This window comes from Silurus aristotelis (assembly GCF_946808225.1).
Source record: "Silurus aristotelis genome assembly, chromosome: 15".
Classification (NCBI taxonomy): domain Eukaryota; kingdom Metazoa; phylum Chordata; class Actinopteri; order Siluriformes; family Siluridae; genus Silurus; species Silurus aristotelis.
In genome coordinates, this window is record NC_139588.1 from 15728683 (window position 1) to 15748088 (window position 19406).

General features: G+C 38.4%; 1 protein-coding gene across 8 annotated transcripts in view; it reads right to left on the minus strand.

The window, feature by feature from the left end:
- The window catches only part of ppp2r5cb (protein phosphatase 2, regulatory subunit B', gamma b), a 26751-nt gene extending 9313 nt beyond the window's left edge, over window positions 1-17438 (minus strand). For 3 of the 8 annotated variants that reach the window (XR_014536878.1, XM_083562295.1, XM_083562296.1), the window contains exons 1-4: window positions 17191-17438; window positions 16412-16471; window positions 14053-14215; window positions 3016-3215 (exon numbers count right to left, since the gene is read on the minus strand). Coding sequence is in view for 4 of the 8 variants with exons in the window: in XM_083562295.1 (XP_083418421.1) it covers window positions 3016-3215; window positions 14053-14215; window positions 16412-16471; window positions 17191-17226 (459 nt within the window). In the remaining 4 variants the exon portion in view is untranslated. Of the gene's footprint in view, window positions 1-3015; window positions 3216-5635; window positions 6197-14052; window positions 14216-16411; window positions 16472-17190 lie in introns of those variants that run through there. The other 5 variants (XR_014536880.1, XR_014536881.1, XR_014536879.1 and 2 more) reach the window with 4 other exon arrangements.
- Window positions 17439-19406: the final 1968 nt, after the last annotated feature.

Genomic DNA, 19406 nt, shown 5'->3' on the forward strand with positions numbered 1-19406 from the left:
TTTTAGAATTTCAAACACCATGTGTTATAATTATAATAAATCTTTAAAAGCAGGCCTAAAATTATGACAGGTGAAGTGAACAAAACTGATGCACGTGGACAGTGAAGGCTGGCCCGTGTGGTCCGATCCAACAGACGAGCTTCTGTAGCTCACAAATTGCTGAAGAAGTTAATGATGTTAATGCTAGACAGGTCAGAACTGTTTCCTTCAGCAAAAAGGTGGAACACCACAAGTTTAGGCAGGTGGTCATAATGTTATGGCTGATCGCTGACCATAAAGTTATGCTCGGTCAGTGTATTACCATTTGTAAGACTTGCGTAACATGTTGATAAACATTTATATTCTAAATTTGATTAATAGTAAACAAATACATTATTTAGAATAATTTATATAATTTACTTAAACATGCAACACTTCTTGATTTAGTCTGTGATTAAACATAGCATGATGCACTTCATGAGAATCGTGGTGAGATTATATTTCCGAGTTCTAATTTAGGACCTGAAATACATGTTCTTGTATTTTGTACGTTATACCAAACAACATTTCTTACAAAGGAAGCACTTATCAAGTTTTCTGACATCACCTGATTATTTTCCCCCCAGCTTCCGCCAATTCAAATGCTAGTCCACAGCATCCTTATTTTCCTATGCAATCTCAGTATGCACATGATGGACAAACAAGTCATTTGACCTCGTGCTTAATAAATGGCTTCTTTTCCATTAAACCGAGCCCTAATTACTATCTGGTCAGACAAAGGCAACACAGTGGAGCCACAAAGACGATAAACAGAAGACTGGCACTCTTCAGTGTTCAGACTCATCTTAATACTTTGATGATAAAAGCGATGAACTTCAAAGTGTCTGTGTTCTAAAGCGGATAAGGGAACTCTAGTGTACGAGTATATTATCATGCTGATTCTGGAAGCTTGACGGTGGGTTTTTTTGTGCTACAAGGATTAAATTGAAGCAGAATAAGAGGAATGATTTAATTTGCACTTCGATTTAAAGTGGTTTCCTGCTTAACATGTAGGCCAGTGTTTGATAAATATCAAAGAGATGTAATACAGCACAGAAACCGTTAATGCTGGCCCCACAGAGCTGTGGCTAGGTCAACCCCGTGCACTCCAGCTGAACTAACAATCCCGGTTCAAAAACTATTTTAAATAAGATATCATTATTTTAAGCCTCACTGATGCACTATTATCATCATCATCATCATCACAGACTATTAAAACCAGCAAGGGTATACAGATTTATATATAATGCATGACTACAGAGAGTATGATTCTCTTCAGCTTTTTAAGTACCTGAGAAAGATACAGTGTGCAACAAAGTTACAGCAAACAGATTACTGTTGTCGCCAACATTATAAACTAATATCAGCATGGCTCCTTCAAATACATTCATACTAGTGTTTTCAGCTTGCAGCCTCCTGGTTTTATTTAAAACTCACTTGCTACACATGTGCATTCCTCAGAGGTTTTTTCCACACATCAAACAAGTGTATACCAAACAATCCCTAGGTGTGTACTCTTGTGTGAATGTGTGTGCACGTTGTTTCTTGGACAGTCTCTAGACCCAGCTACCCAGACAAAGAAGTTACTGAAGAAGAACGAATGAATAACAAATTGTGTTTTGTGGTGATAACTGGGATTAATCTCCGACTAAGTGTCTTACATGCCGAAAAGTAGCAATTACCTGAAAAGGGGGTTTATTGTCTGCCTGTTCAAATTACATCTCACTTGGGGAAAGTCGAACACACAGGTACTTGTAATTATGACGCGTCTGTGTATTTATCATTGAGATAATAATGACAGCTACAGTATACAACCTTGTGTAACCATGTAACTAAAAAAAAATATGTTTAAAATAACTGGTTATGATCCAACATTTTTCTAAAACAGTTTTTATTTCACTTTCTGGTGCATTATAACGAGCAGAAAACTAACAGCTCTCGGCTTTCTGCCAAGGTCGAGTATTTCCACCATTAATCACAAACGAAATAAGGTTTATTAAATCACAATAGAACTGTGTTGAACCGATCGCTTGTATTAACGTCACACTAGGTATGCGTAATGATACATTTAACACGATGCAGATTCATGCAAAAATATTCGACAATATGCAATGTGGGAATGTGCGATTCACACCAGCGTTCTATTAATTATGCATTTAATGCAACAGCAATGTTTGAACACTAGAGGTCCCAAATCTGCACAATGCATAAAAATACCATGAACAGGGAGAATCCTCACCTGTAGCTCCAAATTGCTAAAAACAAACATGCACTATACAGAAACATGTCCATTTTGTAATGTTGAAGAGATCGTCAGGAGGTTTTAAAATGCTGCACTCTACGGTGGCTGAAAATAAGGCTGTGGAGATCGGACACCTTCCCCTCAATTGTTGCTACTGAGATGATGCTTCAATCCACCATTTTCCTCAAGCTTGTGAAATAATGTATATACACTTTTTAAAAATATTTCAGACAAAACAGCACTCAGTTTATTATAATGACATAAAAAAGCCAAAAACGTGAAGCAAGCATCCCGAATCTAATCATGACCAGAGTGCATCATTACACCCTTACAGAACATTGCAGCTATTATAGAAATTATAAAGTCCTTATCTCAAAGTGAATGCCGCTTTTTATGTAGCACATCTGTATATGCGTTACAAATATAAACATGGTTTTAGTATGGATTGTGTGCCTTTTTTTTGTCTGTTTAACCATAAAGTAGCCACAACTGGCAAATATCCCATTAGTCAAAAATGTAAAGTAATCAGAGTCAAGTCTATCAAAAAAAAAAAAAGACAGTGAAGACTGGACATCGTTAAAGCCAAGCAAGCTGCTGAAACCTATGACATTGCCAATTTATCAAACACATGAAGAGCTTTGTTTAGTTATAATATACATATATCAGGTTCATTAACAAAACTCTTTCAATATGAATAAAACTTTCCTTCTAAATCTGGTTCCTTCATGGTATTGATCACAAAATGTAAAACTCACCATGTGCACCACCTCTGGGTAGATGGGTTCAGTGATGACATTCCTGTTGTGTGTGATGTATTCCACCATCTCACTGAGTGCGGCCCGCTTCACCTCCTTCCATTTCAGATCGCTCAGCGGGTCGGATACAAAGTCAAAGAGCACACAGCACTGGCGCAGCTTCTGCAAAAACAGATTCTCCTGCTCTGCTGGGGGCACATCTACACCAACAGTGCAGAAAGGTACAGGTGAGCGTCAAATGGGGGGGGGGGGGGTACTGCTTATGCAAAACATGACTGCTTTTTTGTGCTTTTCATAGCACTCAGGTTTGATACATATACAAACACTAGCATTGCAATCATCTGAGTATTAGCAAAGGTAAAATAACATGTTGACAGCAGTGGACAGTACAGGGTAACGAGTTGAGCGCTAGGTACGTGGGTATCATAGTAAGAATGTGCTTTGTATGTAGCAGCAAGCCAGATTAGAGTGGTGTGTCTCCTGTTTCTGTTATTTACTTTTTCTCTATTCATCCACTTTTTGTGCATCAATAGCAATTGGCTGTTAAATAAAATACACACACCATCTTTCTCCCCTGACTTACCCTCATAAAGTAAAAAAATTTATATGGAAATAAATATGGAAATGACCCCACACTCCAGCCCTGGAGCTTAAATCAGGAAATGTAACATGTATTACACAGCCAAAACATTTTTTTACACAGTCTATTTCCTGCATCTAGACGCAATGGGAGCTGCCGTGTGATTTTCTGAAGAGAAAAAGATTCATTCTTTTGTGGTAAAGTCTTAAAAATAGTCACATTAAAACACATAGATCATGAGAACCAGGAACACACAATCAGAAAAATAAACCAGTAGACAGTAATAAACGGAAACTGTATTTCATCACTGGTGACCTAACCACCCGATTGCACACCATGACACCAAGTAAAAACACTACTGCTGTTTCTAACTTGATCCCATTGAACTCAAAAATATCATATTCTTCCATACTGATGGATTTTCATCGGCACACTCAATCACGTGGATGATATAGCAGGGTGTGACAGGCTTTAAAAGGCTGTTTACACCACCAGATATATGCCATAGGCACAGAAGTTGTCTGGCTTTAAATCTAAATAAATAAGCAGTGAATTTATATTCTGCTGAAATACTCCAGTATATAAACCTGGAAGCGAAACACTAGATCTAGATTATCTGAAACAGTTTAATTGGAACTAGCTCCTAGGTTCACACAAAAGTGCCTTAAGTGCTAAAATTTCTATCTATTTCTATTTATTCAAGTACTAGAAAAACCCAGAAATGCTGCGAGTTTGAAACCTGGGTGACATTGTGTGAGCTCAATTTGGTCATTTTTATCCTGAAATGTACTGTAGTGTGACTTGATGCAAATGTGACACTGAAATTCCAAGAACATTGGTTGGTTAAGAGTTCAGAAACTGAGATTTTCGAGTACATCTGGAATTATTTCCAAGTTGCTGTCCCAACAGGAATTTTTTTTCCCCCCCAGGTGCCCTTTTTACCTTTCGCAATTTTTCACTGCAGTTCATTGTACACAATGCTGCATTCATACTTGTGAACTTCCATTATTTATTTGTTGAAATATAAATAATGAACCAATAAATAAAACAGGGCCGTTCCTCACACTATAGTTCTATGTTTCATCTAATATTTTGCATATGAGAGGATTACCTGAAGGATTACAAGCTTATTAGAAATAACACTTCTACCTGATGAACATGCCTGACTGCTCACCTCACCTCTGTACAGCAGCCGGGCTTGTTTTCGCATGTTTTGTGCAGGATTGCAGGACTGATGAAGGGGTCTAGTTACAAACTACTGCAGGGTGTGGGCTACATACCAAACTACCAGAAGAATTGAATACGTCAGTGACAAGAGCTCACCGTTCTGCTAAGATTGTTTAACAATGGAATAAGAAAAAAATATATAACCGATGAATGAACGAGTGAAACACAGCGCATCAAAACAACTGGTATCATAAAAACCATTAAGCAATCCTGAGCTGCGGTCACCAAAGCTTGAGCATATTAACTAATAATGAGAGAGAAATATATTTATCACTACAAAATAAAGCAGAGAAGCCCAAAATAATAAAAGCAACAGGAAATTTCAAGATGAATGGTTAGAGATTTCGAGATGCTGTTGACACAGGAAAGAGGCATTTTTCTCTTTGCAAAATCCTATAGCGTTCCAGCTCCACTTCCCCAAGCTGTGACCTCACTTCCTTTGACATCAACAGTCTCAGTGGGGGATGGGAGAGGCAGAAGACAGTAAAACTGCTCCAACCCCCTCCTCTCCTTGCTACCTTTTAGCTCACACTTTTAACAGCGTTACAACAGAGCTGTATTTATCTAAATATTTTGCAACATGCAACAGTCCCTTCTTAAGAAAAAAATCAAAAAAAATTATAAAACAACAGCAGGAAAAATGGGACATGGCAAAATATCTCTTACAACCTAATCACAAATTATAATTTATTTTTTTTTTAGATCCTTAAGCAAAAACCTCCCTTTTACCACAGCAAACACAGACGCTGCATTCTGAAGAGGCACAGTCTCACCCCTACCCCCATCCACAGACAATGAAGCGGAACGGCTCACCTCTGAAATACGTGAGGGGCAAAGGCTGAAAAGGCCCATTTGAGCTTGGAGTGTCCAAAACCATCTTGCTCCCCTCCTCAGAGCATGTCAACACCTATCTGTCCGTCCAAGAGGGAGGGAGTTTTGGAGGGTAGGAGGGAGAAGGCGGATCACCTACAGCGATCTGAGCTAGCCTCCATTTCAGCACCAGCACTCTCAGCAGAAAATGAAGCTCCACTGCAAGCTGGAGGGAAACAGCTCGCTAGTGATGTCATCTACAAAGAACCACTCGCCATTGGCTGTCAAAAATCACATGACCGGACCTCACGACTGCAAGCTGAAATGGCTTGCAATTGGCTGCCAAGTTTGAAGCAGGGCGGGATATTGACTACACGGTGAAGACCGTCAGATTTCAAAGAAAAGCACAGATCGTTATCTGTAAACGTTCTCCAGCTATTGAAATATTTGTGCCTAATGAACAACAATATTTAACAGCTGCATCGATCCCCACACATCTGAAGGAAATGTAAGATACACACGCAAACTCTGCCTGACAAACACAGCAGGGACTTCTCTTGATCACTGCTGCTATTAAAGCTAAACCACATCCATTTATTCAGCTCATTCATGCCATTACCAACAGAACTGAATTACTCAGGATACAATTTTAAACCAGTCACAGATCATGTGTATTATGTAGCTTTTTAAGACAGAACCAGTCATGACTAGACAGGACACACTTACATAAGTGTCAGCTTTTCAGCCAAAATTAGCTCGACCGCTTTTACTGGTGAAAGGAACGTGAAAGAAAAAGAATGACTTAAGATTTCTGCCAGGGTGCAACCCTGACACATTTTTAATCATATGCACGATAAACAAGCAACCACACAGAAGCAGTAAAGTGCTGACAGGAAACCGCATCATCAGCAGCTCAGTCGGTGCAGCGAATCTTCGGCTGAACAGACACAGATGATCAGATATAACAAGTACACGCCCAATTGTCATCACAAAGACAATGGAGAATTTAGCTCAGAGCTCCAAAACAAAAGGTGTATGGAAGATGTATCTAGAAGGAGGCAGACTATATTATGAGAAGTCAAAGATTTGAATAAATCAAATGTTTAAACCTGAAACTGTAATAAAAGTGGTAAGGATTTTGTCAGGATTTCTAAAATATATAAATAAAATATATGATATATCCCTTTGTATCAATTGACTTTTTTTCTAGTAACAAATGAACTAATACTTAAACAGTATCTCACAAAAGTAAGTACACCCTTCACATTTTAGCAAGAATTTTATTGTATGTTCTCAAGGGACACTTCTATAGAAATTAAAATGGATATACTTTATTATAGTAGTCAGTGTGCATCTTAAATATCAGTACAGATTAAAGGTCCTCTAAAACAGTGGTCCCCAACCTTTTTTGCACCACGAACCGGATTAATGTGTGACGATATTTTCACAGACCGGCCTTTAAGGTGTGGCGGATAAATACAACAAAATAAAAATTATACAACCGGCATAAAAACCGGTATTGTCTACATATAATAATAAACGTGAATCCACTGTGTTGTTTTTTTGTTTATTTTTCTCGCTTGGGGGTTTAAATTTAGCTGTAATGTATTAGCGGCCGGAGCAGCCCCTTTAAGAAGGTAGAGGATGGAGGTAAGACATGTGACTGAGGCATCATGACATGCATAAAAAATGAGTCCTAGACAGATGTGGCGGACAGAATCTGGTAATTTTCCAAAATAAAACATCATTCAGAATCAGATAATAAATAAAACGGGAATAATGCAAGTTATGTTTTCTTTCTGTGCGGCCCGGTACCAATTGACCCACGGAACGGTGACGGTCCACGGCCCAGGGGTTGGGGACCACTGCTCTAAAATAACAGAAGGTCATAGTACATGTTGAAATCCATGTTGCCCTACAATGAACCACAGCTCCCCAGTACCAGCAGCACTCATGCAGCCCCAGACCATGATGCGACCACCATCATCTTTGACTGTAGGCAAGAAAAACTTTCTTGGTTCTCCTCAACAGGGTGTTGTCACACATGCTGGACACCATCTGAACCAAACAAGTTCACCGTAGTCTCATCAGGCCACAGGACATGGTTCCAGTTATCCATGCTCTTGGACAGGTTGTCTCCAGCAAACTATTTGAGGGCTTTCTTGTGAGCCAGCTTTAGAAGTAGTTTCCTTCTGGAATCATGCAAACCATCTCGTTGCAGTGTTCGGCGTATAGTTTGAGCACTGACAAGCGGACGGTTCGCTTCTGCAACCTCTAAAGAAATGCTGCAGCACTCATGCATGTTTATAAAGCCAGCTTCTGCATCTGACGCACAGCACGAGCACTCAACTTCTTAGATCGACTCTTGTGAGGTCTGTTCCAAGTGGAACCTGTGTTGGAAATCCTCTGTATGACCCTGGCCACTGTATTGTAACACTGTAGTTTCAGGGTGTTGGTGATTTGTCATGAGGTGCCATGTTGAACATCAAGTGTTCAGTACGAGAGAATTGTACTCAAAGCACCAGAGTGAAACTGCTCTAATAGAAGATAAACAAATTTGTATGGTCCTCTCAAGCCGGAAAAAACGAACATGATGAATAGGACATGTGGCTTTGCAGAGTTAAATTATGAACAGCCGTTATCACTTGTACTCACTTTGTTTGCTATTTTGACAATAATGTCTATGTTGAGTTATTTTCAGAGGATAGTAAATCTGTACTGCTACACAAGCTGCACATTGACTACTCTGAAATATAGCAAAGTTTCATTTCTGTGGTATTGTCCCTGAGGAGGTATACTAAAATGGTTGCTGAAATGTGAGGGGTGAACACACTTGAGATACTATATATACAGTGAGGAAAATAAGTATTTGAACACCCTGCTATTTTTCAAGTTCTCCCACTTAGAAATCATGGAGGGGTCTGAAATTGTCATCGTAGGTGCATGTCCACTGTGAGAGACATAATCTAAAAAAAAAAAAATCCAGAAATCACAATGTATGATTTTTTAACTATTTATTTGTATGATACAGCTGCAAATAAGTATTTGAACACCTGAGAAAGTCAATGTTAATATTTGGTCCAGTAGCCTTTGTTTGCAATTACAGAGGTCAAACGTTTCCTGTAGTTTTTCACCAGGTTTGCACACACTGCAGGAGGGATTTTAGCCCACTCCTCCACACAGATCTTCTCTAGATCAGTCAGGTTTCTGGCCTGTCACTGAGAAACACGGAGTTTGAGCTCCCTCCAAAGATTCTCTATTGGGTTTAGGTCTGGAGACTGGCTAGGCCACGCCAGAACCTTGATATGCTTCTTACAGAGCCACTCCTTGGTTATCCTGGCTGTGTGCTTCGGGTCATTGTTATGTTGGAAGACCCAGCCTCGACCCATCTTCAATGCTCTAACTGAGGGAAGGAGGTTGCTTCCCAAAATCTCGCAATACATGTCCCCGGTCATCCTCTCCTTAATACAGTGCAGTCGCCCTGTCCCATGTGCAGAAAAATACCCTCAAAGCATGATGCTACCACCCCCATGCTTCGCAGTAGGGATGGTGTTCTTGGGATGGTATTCTTCTTCCTCCAAACACATTTAGTGGAATTATGACCCAAAAGTTCTATTTTGGTCTCATCTGACCACATGACTTTCTCCCATGACTCCTCTGGATCATCCAAATGGTCATTGGCAAACTTAAGACGTGCCTGGACATGTGCTGGTTTAAGCAGGGGAACCTTCCGTGCCATGCATGATTTCAAACCATGACGTCTTAGTGTATTACCAATAGTAACCTTGGAAACGGTGGTCTCAGCTCTTTTCAGGTCATTGACCAGCTCCTCCCGTGTAGTTCTGGGCTGATTTCTTACCTTCCTTAGGATCATTGAGACCCCACGAGGTGAGATCTTGCATGGAGCCCCAGTCCGAGGGCGATTGACAGTCATGTTTAGCTTCTTCCATTTTCTAATAATTGCTCCAACAGTGGACCTTTTTTCACCAAGCTGCTTGGCAATTTCCCCGTAGCCCTTTCCAGCCTTGTGGAGGTGTACAATTTTGTCTCTAGTGTCTTTGGACAGCTCTTTGGTCTTGGCCATGTTAGTAGTTGAATTCTTACTGATTGTATGGGGTGGACAGGTGTCTTTATGCAGCTAACGACCTCAAACAGGTGCATCTAATTTAGGATAATAAATGTAGTGGAGGTGGACATTTTAAAGGCAGACTAACAGGTCTTTGAGGGTCAGAATTCTAGCTGATAGACAGGTGTTCAAATACTTATTTGCAGCTGTATCATACAAATAAATAGTTTAAAAATCATATATTGTGATTTCTGGATTTATTTTTTTTAGATTATGTCTCTCACAGTGGACATGCACCTACGATGACAATTTCAGACTCCTCCATTATTTCTAAGTGGGAGAACTTGCAAAATAGCAGTGTGTTCAAATACTTATTTTCCTCACTGTGTGTATATATATATATATATATATATATATATATATATATATATATATACACATATATATATATATATATACATACATATATATACAAACACACACACACACACACACACACACACACACACATATACTTACAAACACATATATACACACATACATATATATGAAATATTAGTTAATTTGTTAGTGGGGGGAAAAAAATATATTGAAACAAAGGGACTCTGTGACATCAAGGTTTGATTCCAATCTGCTTTCCCTTAAACACTAAAAGGAAAGAGGGGTGTAGTTAAAAATAAAAAGAACACTGATCTTTATTAGAGCACATGACCTGATCATAATGCTGTTGAAAGAGAAAGATGCTACCCTGGGTAAAGATAATCAGAGATTGTGTAAAAAGCCCTCTTGGCTAAGCTGTGCTTCAGTCTAAAAGAGCTTTTGTTATTCGAAGCACCTCTCTACAGTCATGAACTGCTTGCTCTTGAAAGCCTTTTGACTTGAAGCCTTGGATGTTCTGCTCATCAGGTCAAATTCCCAGAAATAAAGCAAGACTCTGCAAAGCTTATTCAAATCAGGCAGCAATCAATGTGCACCAATTTTATGCTGGAAATCTCCTTCGAACATCTGCTATTTGTCGGGGGTTTTTTGTAAAGTTTTGCATTTTTCAGCCTCAGGGTTTGGAAACATGAACAATCATCAGTGAGGCACAGGACAATTTGGTGCTCAGTATCAAAGATTTAGAACAGCTGTATTTGTGAGAACGTGAATGAAAAATGAGCCAAACTACAAAAATACCAAACTCGTTCATTCAAATTCTGCTTTAACATCAGTGTGAGCGTTCCCTATGATATAATACCCATCACGCAATACTGTATATAATCCTCGTGCTCTCTATATTCTTTCTTAAACCGTACTAGCTGCAGAATAGCTACACTGAGCTACTCTCCAAGTGTGCAACATACCTGGAATCACAAATAAGTAAAAGGTGTTGCTTGTCACAATTTCAAATTAAAACATGAGCGTACTGTAGTAAATAATTTTAGGAATGAAGTAAAATATGTTGTGCAGGTAGTAGCTCAGACAAAAATTGTGAGCAGGATCTAAACGCAAAAAATTAATTAAAATGTTTTAACTGATTTCAACTTTATTACAAACAACACAAAGACTCCAATGAAATAAACAAGACAACCTGCTAACAAGTATTGCATTTCATGTTTTGTCACCTGTATTTAATAGGTTATTAGTTATGTAGTGCTATTAAACATGATCCTTTTCCAATAACATACCTTTCAAAATCCACTTCCCTGTAAACATTTGGGGGAAATTATACTTATGAAAAAGATAACTGGGGATAAATAAAGAGAAGTGCTACATTTAATGCCTGACCACAATTTAACCAAACAAGCTGCTCTGAGACAAGCTGAATCGAACAATTTAAGGGGGGTGGGCAAATAGCTCCACGATACGAAGTTTCCTTTAAATAAACAAAATTGACACTTTATATAATTCACTTATTGCAAAAAAAAACAAAAACATTAAATACTCAACATCACAAGTCTGTATTGAGCATGCATACATGAAATTAATCATGCTTACAGCTCTGTGAGTCATTAAAATCTTCATCAAGGTTCAACATTTGGAGATAAGACAAAATATTTCCAAGGCACAGATGCCTTTATTAATCACTGTTCTGTAGTTGCCCACTACAGAAACTCACTTTATATAAACTGGCTCATTTAAAGAGTTCCAAACATATTTCTCTGCCAAAAGAGTGGGAAAATAAACAGCAGTTATAAAGCAGGCAAAATGTGCCTTTCAGTGAAAACTTCAGCTGAAATCGGGACAGAGTTCTTTTCCCACCAGAAAAAAAAAAGGAATGCTTTAACTACAAGTCATGGTCAAGTGCCTCTGTCCACACAAACTGCCAAACATGCCATTAGAAGTATGTAGAGCAGTTTGGTGTTAAAAATTGTTAAATACTGCATATAAGACAATTCTTTGAAAAAGTCTATTTTACAAAAAAAAAAAAGAAAAAGAAAAACATACCTTCATTGCCATTGATTGAACGGCAAAAACTTCATGAAGTTAAAGCAGCATTTTACTAACTGAGACAATAGCATTCCTATTTGCGAACATATATACCAATTTATCACTTGCAGGATCAAAAACTAGCTTCAAATTTGAGCACAAAACTTGTACAACTGCATACTTATTGAGAAGTCCAGACCAATCAGCCATAACATTAAAACCATGATCAGTGGCACCTCTTAATGTGTAAACGATCAGTTCTCAAAGTTGATGCATCAGAAGCAGGAAAATTGAGCAAGTGCACAGATCTGTGTAACTTGGACCAAATATTGATGGTTAAATGAATAGACTGTCCATTACTGAAAGTCCTTATGATGTGCCCATGAGCATCAGAACTAGACCCTGCAACAACATTTGATCAATAAACAATATCTAGTCTGGCGAATCAGGTTGTCTTTATGATGGCTGGGTGTGCGTGATTAGCTTACCTTACCTGTGGAAGAAATGGTACCAGAATGCACAATGGGAACAAGAAGAGCTAAAGGAGAAAGTGTGGTGCTCTAAGCGGTGCTCTAGGCAGTGCTCTGCTGGGAAACCTTGGGTCCAGACTTTGTGCACACGATAAAAAAAAAAAAAAAAACAGTATACACTAATGGTGTCTTAGTGCCAGAAAGCAAAGCACAATTTCAAAAGGTCTAGTGGAGTCCATGCTGGACAGGTCAGGGCTGTTCTGCCAGCACAAGGGAGAACTGCATAATATTAGGCAAGTGGTTTTAATGTAATAGCTGATTGGTGTTTTGTTTTTGGTTGCCAGGCAGCAATAGACAAACAGTCTTAAATGACAAACTGGGGAAAATGTCTCAGTCTAATCTGAGATTAACAAAGGCAATGATGCAATATTCTTTCAGTATCGTGTGTTGCATATAGAATGCATAAAAAATAAAACTGTAACTACAGCTGGGTTATAAATAGGCCATCTAATAACAGCATTACTCTAAGCATTGATGCTCAATAGCCAGTACATTTTACAAAGGTGTGTGACAAGAGTAGAAACATAGTGTAGTCTAGGTTCGGTATGCAGAAGAAAAAAAAACAATTACTTAAAAAAAAAAAAAAGAAAAAAGATGTAATAAAATTTGAATAAATAAAGTTTTCCTTTTGGTATATGGTGTGTGGTGTTATGCTATACCCTATTCCCTATGTGTACTAATAATAAAATATCATCGCATCCTTGTCACACAGGTAAGGAAAGTGGAAGCAAAGTACAGTGCAGAGCTAAAATGTAGCACTCTGCTTTTACAACATTCATTCAGTTAAACATATTTAAAAGAAATGGTGGTACGCAGACAGATCTGCCTGCATCACAACTCATAAACCAAACATTTTTATTTCCTTCAGGTCACAGTATCATGTGCCTCGTAATCTACTAGATCATCATATATTATTGAATTACATGAGCTGCCACATTTTGGCCTAATCAATTAGGTTCCCAGGCAACCAAAACATGTGACTGGGCAGCACAGTGGAGCTTTAAACTGCTCTGTGGGCTTGCTACTGGATTTATGACTTGTCCACCACTGAAGAACACTAAACATTCGTTTCTATTCGTAACAATCATTGAAAATAAGTGTAGTTTTAGTAACTCCCCCCCCCGAAAAGTCAGAAAAGAAGTTTTGTAGAATTGTAACCACTCTCTCATTTAAATTTATTTTGGATTAGTGCTCTAGTTAAAAAAAAAAAAAAAAAAAAAATTTGATAACTATAGAAACGAAAGTGGAAAACTTTATAATGTGCATAAACATTTGGAAAAGTTTAAATCTGGGATATGGAATTGAAGACACTCTAAAAAATGCTTAAATTGACATTTTTTTGAGTAAATATATATTACAGTATTTGATGGTTACACTTCTAGTTTGCGTAAACTGAAGCGGATCCACATACGTACCTTTAAAGGCGGGAAGTTTCTGGAGCTCGCGGTTATTACTTAGGCTAAAGCGAGATGAGCTTTGCCTCTTCTCCTTTTTGACAGGGGCTTGAGATCCAGACAGTTTCCCCTTCAGCAGCTGTGTGGTGGGCGGCACGCTATTACTGCCCTTCCTGTTAGATCCCTGAAGGGAAGAGAAAAGCTCACTTGTATATAAACTTATTCAGCATTTGCGCATCAAACTCACCTTGTGCAATGTTTGAGATTGAGGGTAAGCGAATTTCTATTCCAAATGAGTCAAAATCGAACTTATTTGATCTCTGATGTTCAAATCTGATGTGTTAAACACCTGACCTATCAGAAGACTATCAGTCATTCAGACATGTAAAAGAAAAATCACTCACTTGCATCTAGTTGAGGCCAATTTCTACATTTCACAGATAATAAGCTACTAAGAGTTCAGCATCGCTTCATCCAGAGCGCCTACACATAATCCCATTTATTCATCATAATACGCCTATGCTGGAAATAAAACACCTTAAGTAACAATCTAAATATCCCCTTTTGATTCATCAATTGCCATATATAACCTTCCAAAATGACTCATTTCATCCCAGCGATTGTATTAAAACTGTGAAAAATAAAAAAAACAAATGGAAAAAAGAATGTTCTCTTAATATCTGAGAATCAATGATTAATCAGTGGACAACAAAACTAACAGAAATGAGTAAGCTCACACCCCAAATAGCTGACACTCCTCTACACGTCGTTGGTGTGACAGCAGAAACAGTGAGCAGTTTGTTAATAGGGAATCTTCAGGAAGTGCACTGATCACTTCACACAGGCCCCAAAAACATTAACATTTGTGAAGAAAGCACAAAAGCAACAGTACTTCCTGAAGAGCCTGGCATATGCCAAACTTCACCTGTTTCCACAAGAGCCCCAAAGAGCATTCCAACCTGTAGAATTACTATCTGTTAGGGAAACTTCAGACCGGAAAACACTACAGCAGGAAGTAAAGACTGACAAGCCTATCCCAGGGTCACATACTCCTGCTACTGAAAACATCTAGACTGAGCGGTGTAAAGAAAAACAAAAGGAAGAATCTCACTCGCCCCTTCCATAGACTTTTCACACTCCTCCTACTGTTCACAGGAAGAAGTCTATTGCAAATCTGGGCCGAGTCCAGTTTCACGAACAGCCACGTCCCACTGGACTCCTAAGCAAATCAGCCTAATGGTTACCTTGTCACTGCCACCTTACCTACTCCATCCACTGTGCTTATTTACTTTACACAAGATGCATTATATGTACAAGATCAAATCACTACTGTATGATAGTTCTTTTTGTCGTGCAGCTTAGTGCCTGCTGTGTAAATTATTGTATAGATGATTGTCTAGATATATTGAGCTGGCGTTCTCAGGCATTACATTTTACTCCTTCTCTTGTCTGTCTGACACGATGCGGCTCAACGTGTTGAAATATTTACTTCTGAAGACATAAGTGGGAGTGAGATTAAAAAATCATAAGCAATTGCTCACATTCCAGCCTCTTTGAATGAAACATTTCTCAGAAAATGCACCTGCGCAGGAGGAACCACAGCCAAAGGCGCACCAGTGAACCATCACTGCTGACAAGATGCTAACGCAGAGCATCCTACTGATGCGTATAGATTTAGAAAAACAAAACAATAAACAGGAAAATCCTGGCGGTAACGACGAGCTATAAAAACACGAGCGTCCCTAAAATCACTTTTCTCCTAGACATACTACAGCATCTGATGTCCAATCTCAGACACTCAAACGCAGCACCATGATTCTTAGTCATTACTTCTATGTGATAGGAGAAGCTCCACTTGAAACCGTTAAACCATCCAAACCCATGCTGGAAATGACATCCATTGTAAACGGAGTTACACGTGCCGGAGTGTCAGGGCCAGGTTTGACGTGACAAGTCGAATTCCCGACTTTTCCGCCAAACTCTAACCTGCGAATACGTATAACATGTAGCCGGAAAGAAGGTGATGATGGGACCACCTCGGAAAACTACAACTGATTTTCTACAGCAGATATCTGAAAATATCTTCGCTGCTGAATGTCTGGTGTGACTGTGGCTTTAGGAAAGAAGATGATGAAGGAACAAGAAGAAGAGGAAGAGTGCAGGAGTTACAGCTGCACACTAAAGCAAAGATGTTCCTATTCACAATATATAGGATTTCATAGAGAATACAGGGAGAGGGTTCATTAGATGTACAATATCCCCTGTTATGGGTATGTGCTTTTTATTCTAGTTGTCTCACACACACACACACACACACACACACACACACACACAATTAGTTTTCTATACAATTTTGAATATTACTCATCTTTTACGTTACCTCATGATCTGAATTTTCCTGTCCTGTCGTTTTACTGACTTTTCCAGACTTCGGTGACTCCTAATGAAGAACACAAATAAGAAAGTGTCGCTGCTATATATTACATTCTTCAACAACGTAGCCACAAGACACATTTAAACATTAAATATAAAGTTAAAATTAAACAGAGACTTGAGCGGTACTGTCTCTCAGACGCTTAGCATAACTAAGCCGGCTAGTCAGGAACTTACACGACTGGCTCTTACCAGATACTGAGGGTAGTTAGGGGATTTCGAAGGCGGAAACTGGGTTATTTTAAGTGATTATACAAGTTAACTTGCAAAAAAATTAAAGAATAAAACACAACAGTTTATATAGCTAACCATCGGTAGCTAATAATTTAATAGCAGCCACTTGAGAAAACAAATGTAGCCGTCTTGGTGCAAGCTAACTAGCGAACTAGCTACCCTGCATTTCTATAATAGCCTTTAAGGCAAACTACTAATTGTTTTAGATTTTAAAAACTGGGTGGAAAATGTTACGTTCAATAGTAATAAATTAATGTTGTGTAAAAAAAAAAAACGTAAGGATAAAGTGAAAGATTCTCGCTAGCGTTGCCCGGCTAGCCTGCATTAGCATAGTCCACCGAATTAAGAAGAGGAAGCTTAGCTTATAGTTACGAGTGAGGCTTTGGGGTATTTTTTATTATTATTATTTGTGACTCATCTAAGATCTTGTAAAAAGAGAAGACATCTAGCTTGCGCTCGAGCGTGAACCTGTGAAGAAGAAATGCACATTACCTTGTCTTTTTTTGTTTTGTTCGGCATCGCACTCATATGTCCGACTCAAGCCTGAGACTCAGAGCCCACTCCCCGACTGGAGCTACACACACACTTTCACTCACACACTTATTCACACACATACACACACACTTTCCGCTTTCTTCCTCAGATCTTCATGTCAGACTGTCAGTGCACCTATACACACACACACACACCCACACCAATGCCACTCACACTATTTCATATTCATCAAGCAATCCTGTGGTTCCCTAAACCTAAAATAAGTTTTTATTGTTCTCTTATGTTAGTCCTCATGCTGTGTTCATGTATTAAACTATTGTTCAAAGAGGACATTTTATCAAAATAATAATTTAAAAACGTTCTATCTTATTTTCCCTACTTAGATTTAAAAAAATTACTAATTATTTATATTTAGTGCATCTGCTGCATTCAGATTCTATATATACATTATATGTGTGTGTGTGTGTGTGTGTATTAAAAGCATGCTTACTTTACAGTATATATATATATATATATATATATATATATATATATATATATATATATATATATATATATATATATATATATATATATATATATATATAATGTTCATTTTTGTCAATTTTTTTACACTTGCGCAAAGTCAGGAATTTTGTAGGATTAGTGTAGGATCCGATTTATAATTAACATGATACCCAAAAGAAGCTAATGATCAACAATTTTATATGTAGGTTGAAACCCAGTAATTAACTGAAACAGAAACACCTGGCTTGAGAAACAGCCAAACTCTGCTAATAAGGTGGGGTTGTGGAAGACAGTTTCATGTCACAGGTCATGTCACCACGACTGAGCACAGCTACAAGACACAAGGCAGTTATACAGTACTGCATCAGCAAAGTCTCTCCCACGCCAAGGTTTCAAAGCAGACTGGGGTTTCAAGATGTCTTGTTCAAGATATTTTGAAGAATCACAAAGAATCAGGCAAGGTTAAAAAGCGTATATGTAGTGGTTGGCCAAGGAAACTTAATCCAGCAGATTAGAGACGCATCATGCTTACTTCTCTTCAATATCAGAAAGATGTCCAGAAGTGCCATCAGCAAAGAACTGGTGTAAACCAGTGGGACCCAGATACATCTATTTACTGTATGTAGAAGTCTGGCCAGAAGTGTTTTTATTGAAGAACTGTCGTCAAAAAGCCATACCTCTGACATGGAAACTAGGCTTAGCACCTGGAGGAACTATGATGCAGAATGGCAGCAGGTGCTCTGCACTGATGAGTTAAAATTGTAAACATTTAGCTTTAGCAGGAAGCAAATTGTTTGCCAAAGGGGGGCTAGAGAGCGGTACAATAATGAGTGAGTGAGAGAGCTGGTGACAGTGAAGCATGGTGGAGGTTTCCTGCAAGTTTGGGGCTGCATTTCTGCAGAGTTGGAGAATTGGTCAGCATTAATTCTGTTTACGAAGCTGAGAAATACAGATAGATACTTCCACTGTGCAATACCATCAGGGATGCATTTGATGGGCCCCAAGTCTTGATTAATTAACCCTAAATCAGCAGGACAATGACCCTAAACGTTACAGCCAATGTCAATAAGAACAATCTTTAGCGTAAAGAAGAACAAGGAGTCCTGAAATTGATGATTCAGGCACTACAGAGACCTGATTTCATGATCATGGAGTCTTTCTGGGAGTATATGCATAGAGAATATATATATGATTAATCTTGACTGTGTGTTCACGGTTCTCTGGTTTGCTTCAATCTCCAAAGAACATGTCAGTAGGTGAGCACTTTTAATGCTGGTGAATGTGAATCCATTCTTACATTAAAATATCTATCCTATCTGGGATTTTTTTTAAACAATTTGATTTTACTTAACATGAACAGTAATATATCTCCTTCTTTTCGGTACTTTCAACACAAGTCAGCGTTCAGTCACTCAGTGATATATCTTGGGATCACTGCATCTCTATTTTCCGAGAAATGTTCTTTGGAAAGCAGGAGTTGTTCACAGTCAAAATTAACTGGCTCAAGAGGACAAATGTCAACATTCTCTTGTTTCTTCATAGAAATGTATAAAGGAGAAGGAATTCAAAAACTTTGAGACAGTTGATTATGGTTTGTATGAAAGACTACATATTGCTTAAATATAAAAAAAAAAAAAAAAAACTGCTAAATAGCCAGAAAATTTTAATTTGGGCAGCTGAAACTCAGTTAAAAAAATAAAAAAGTA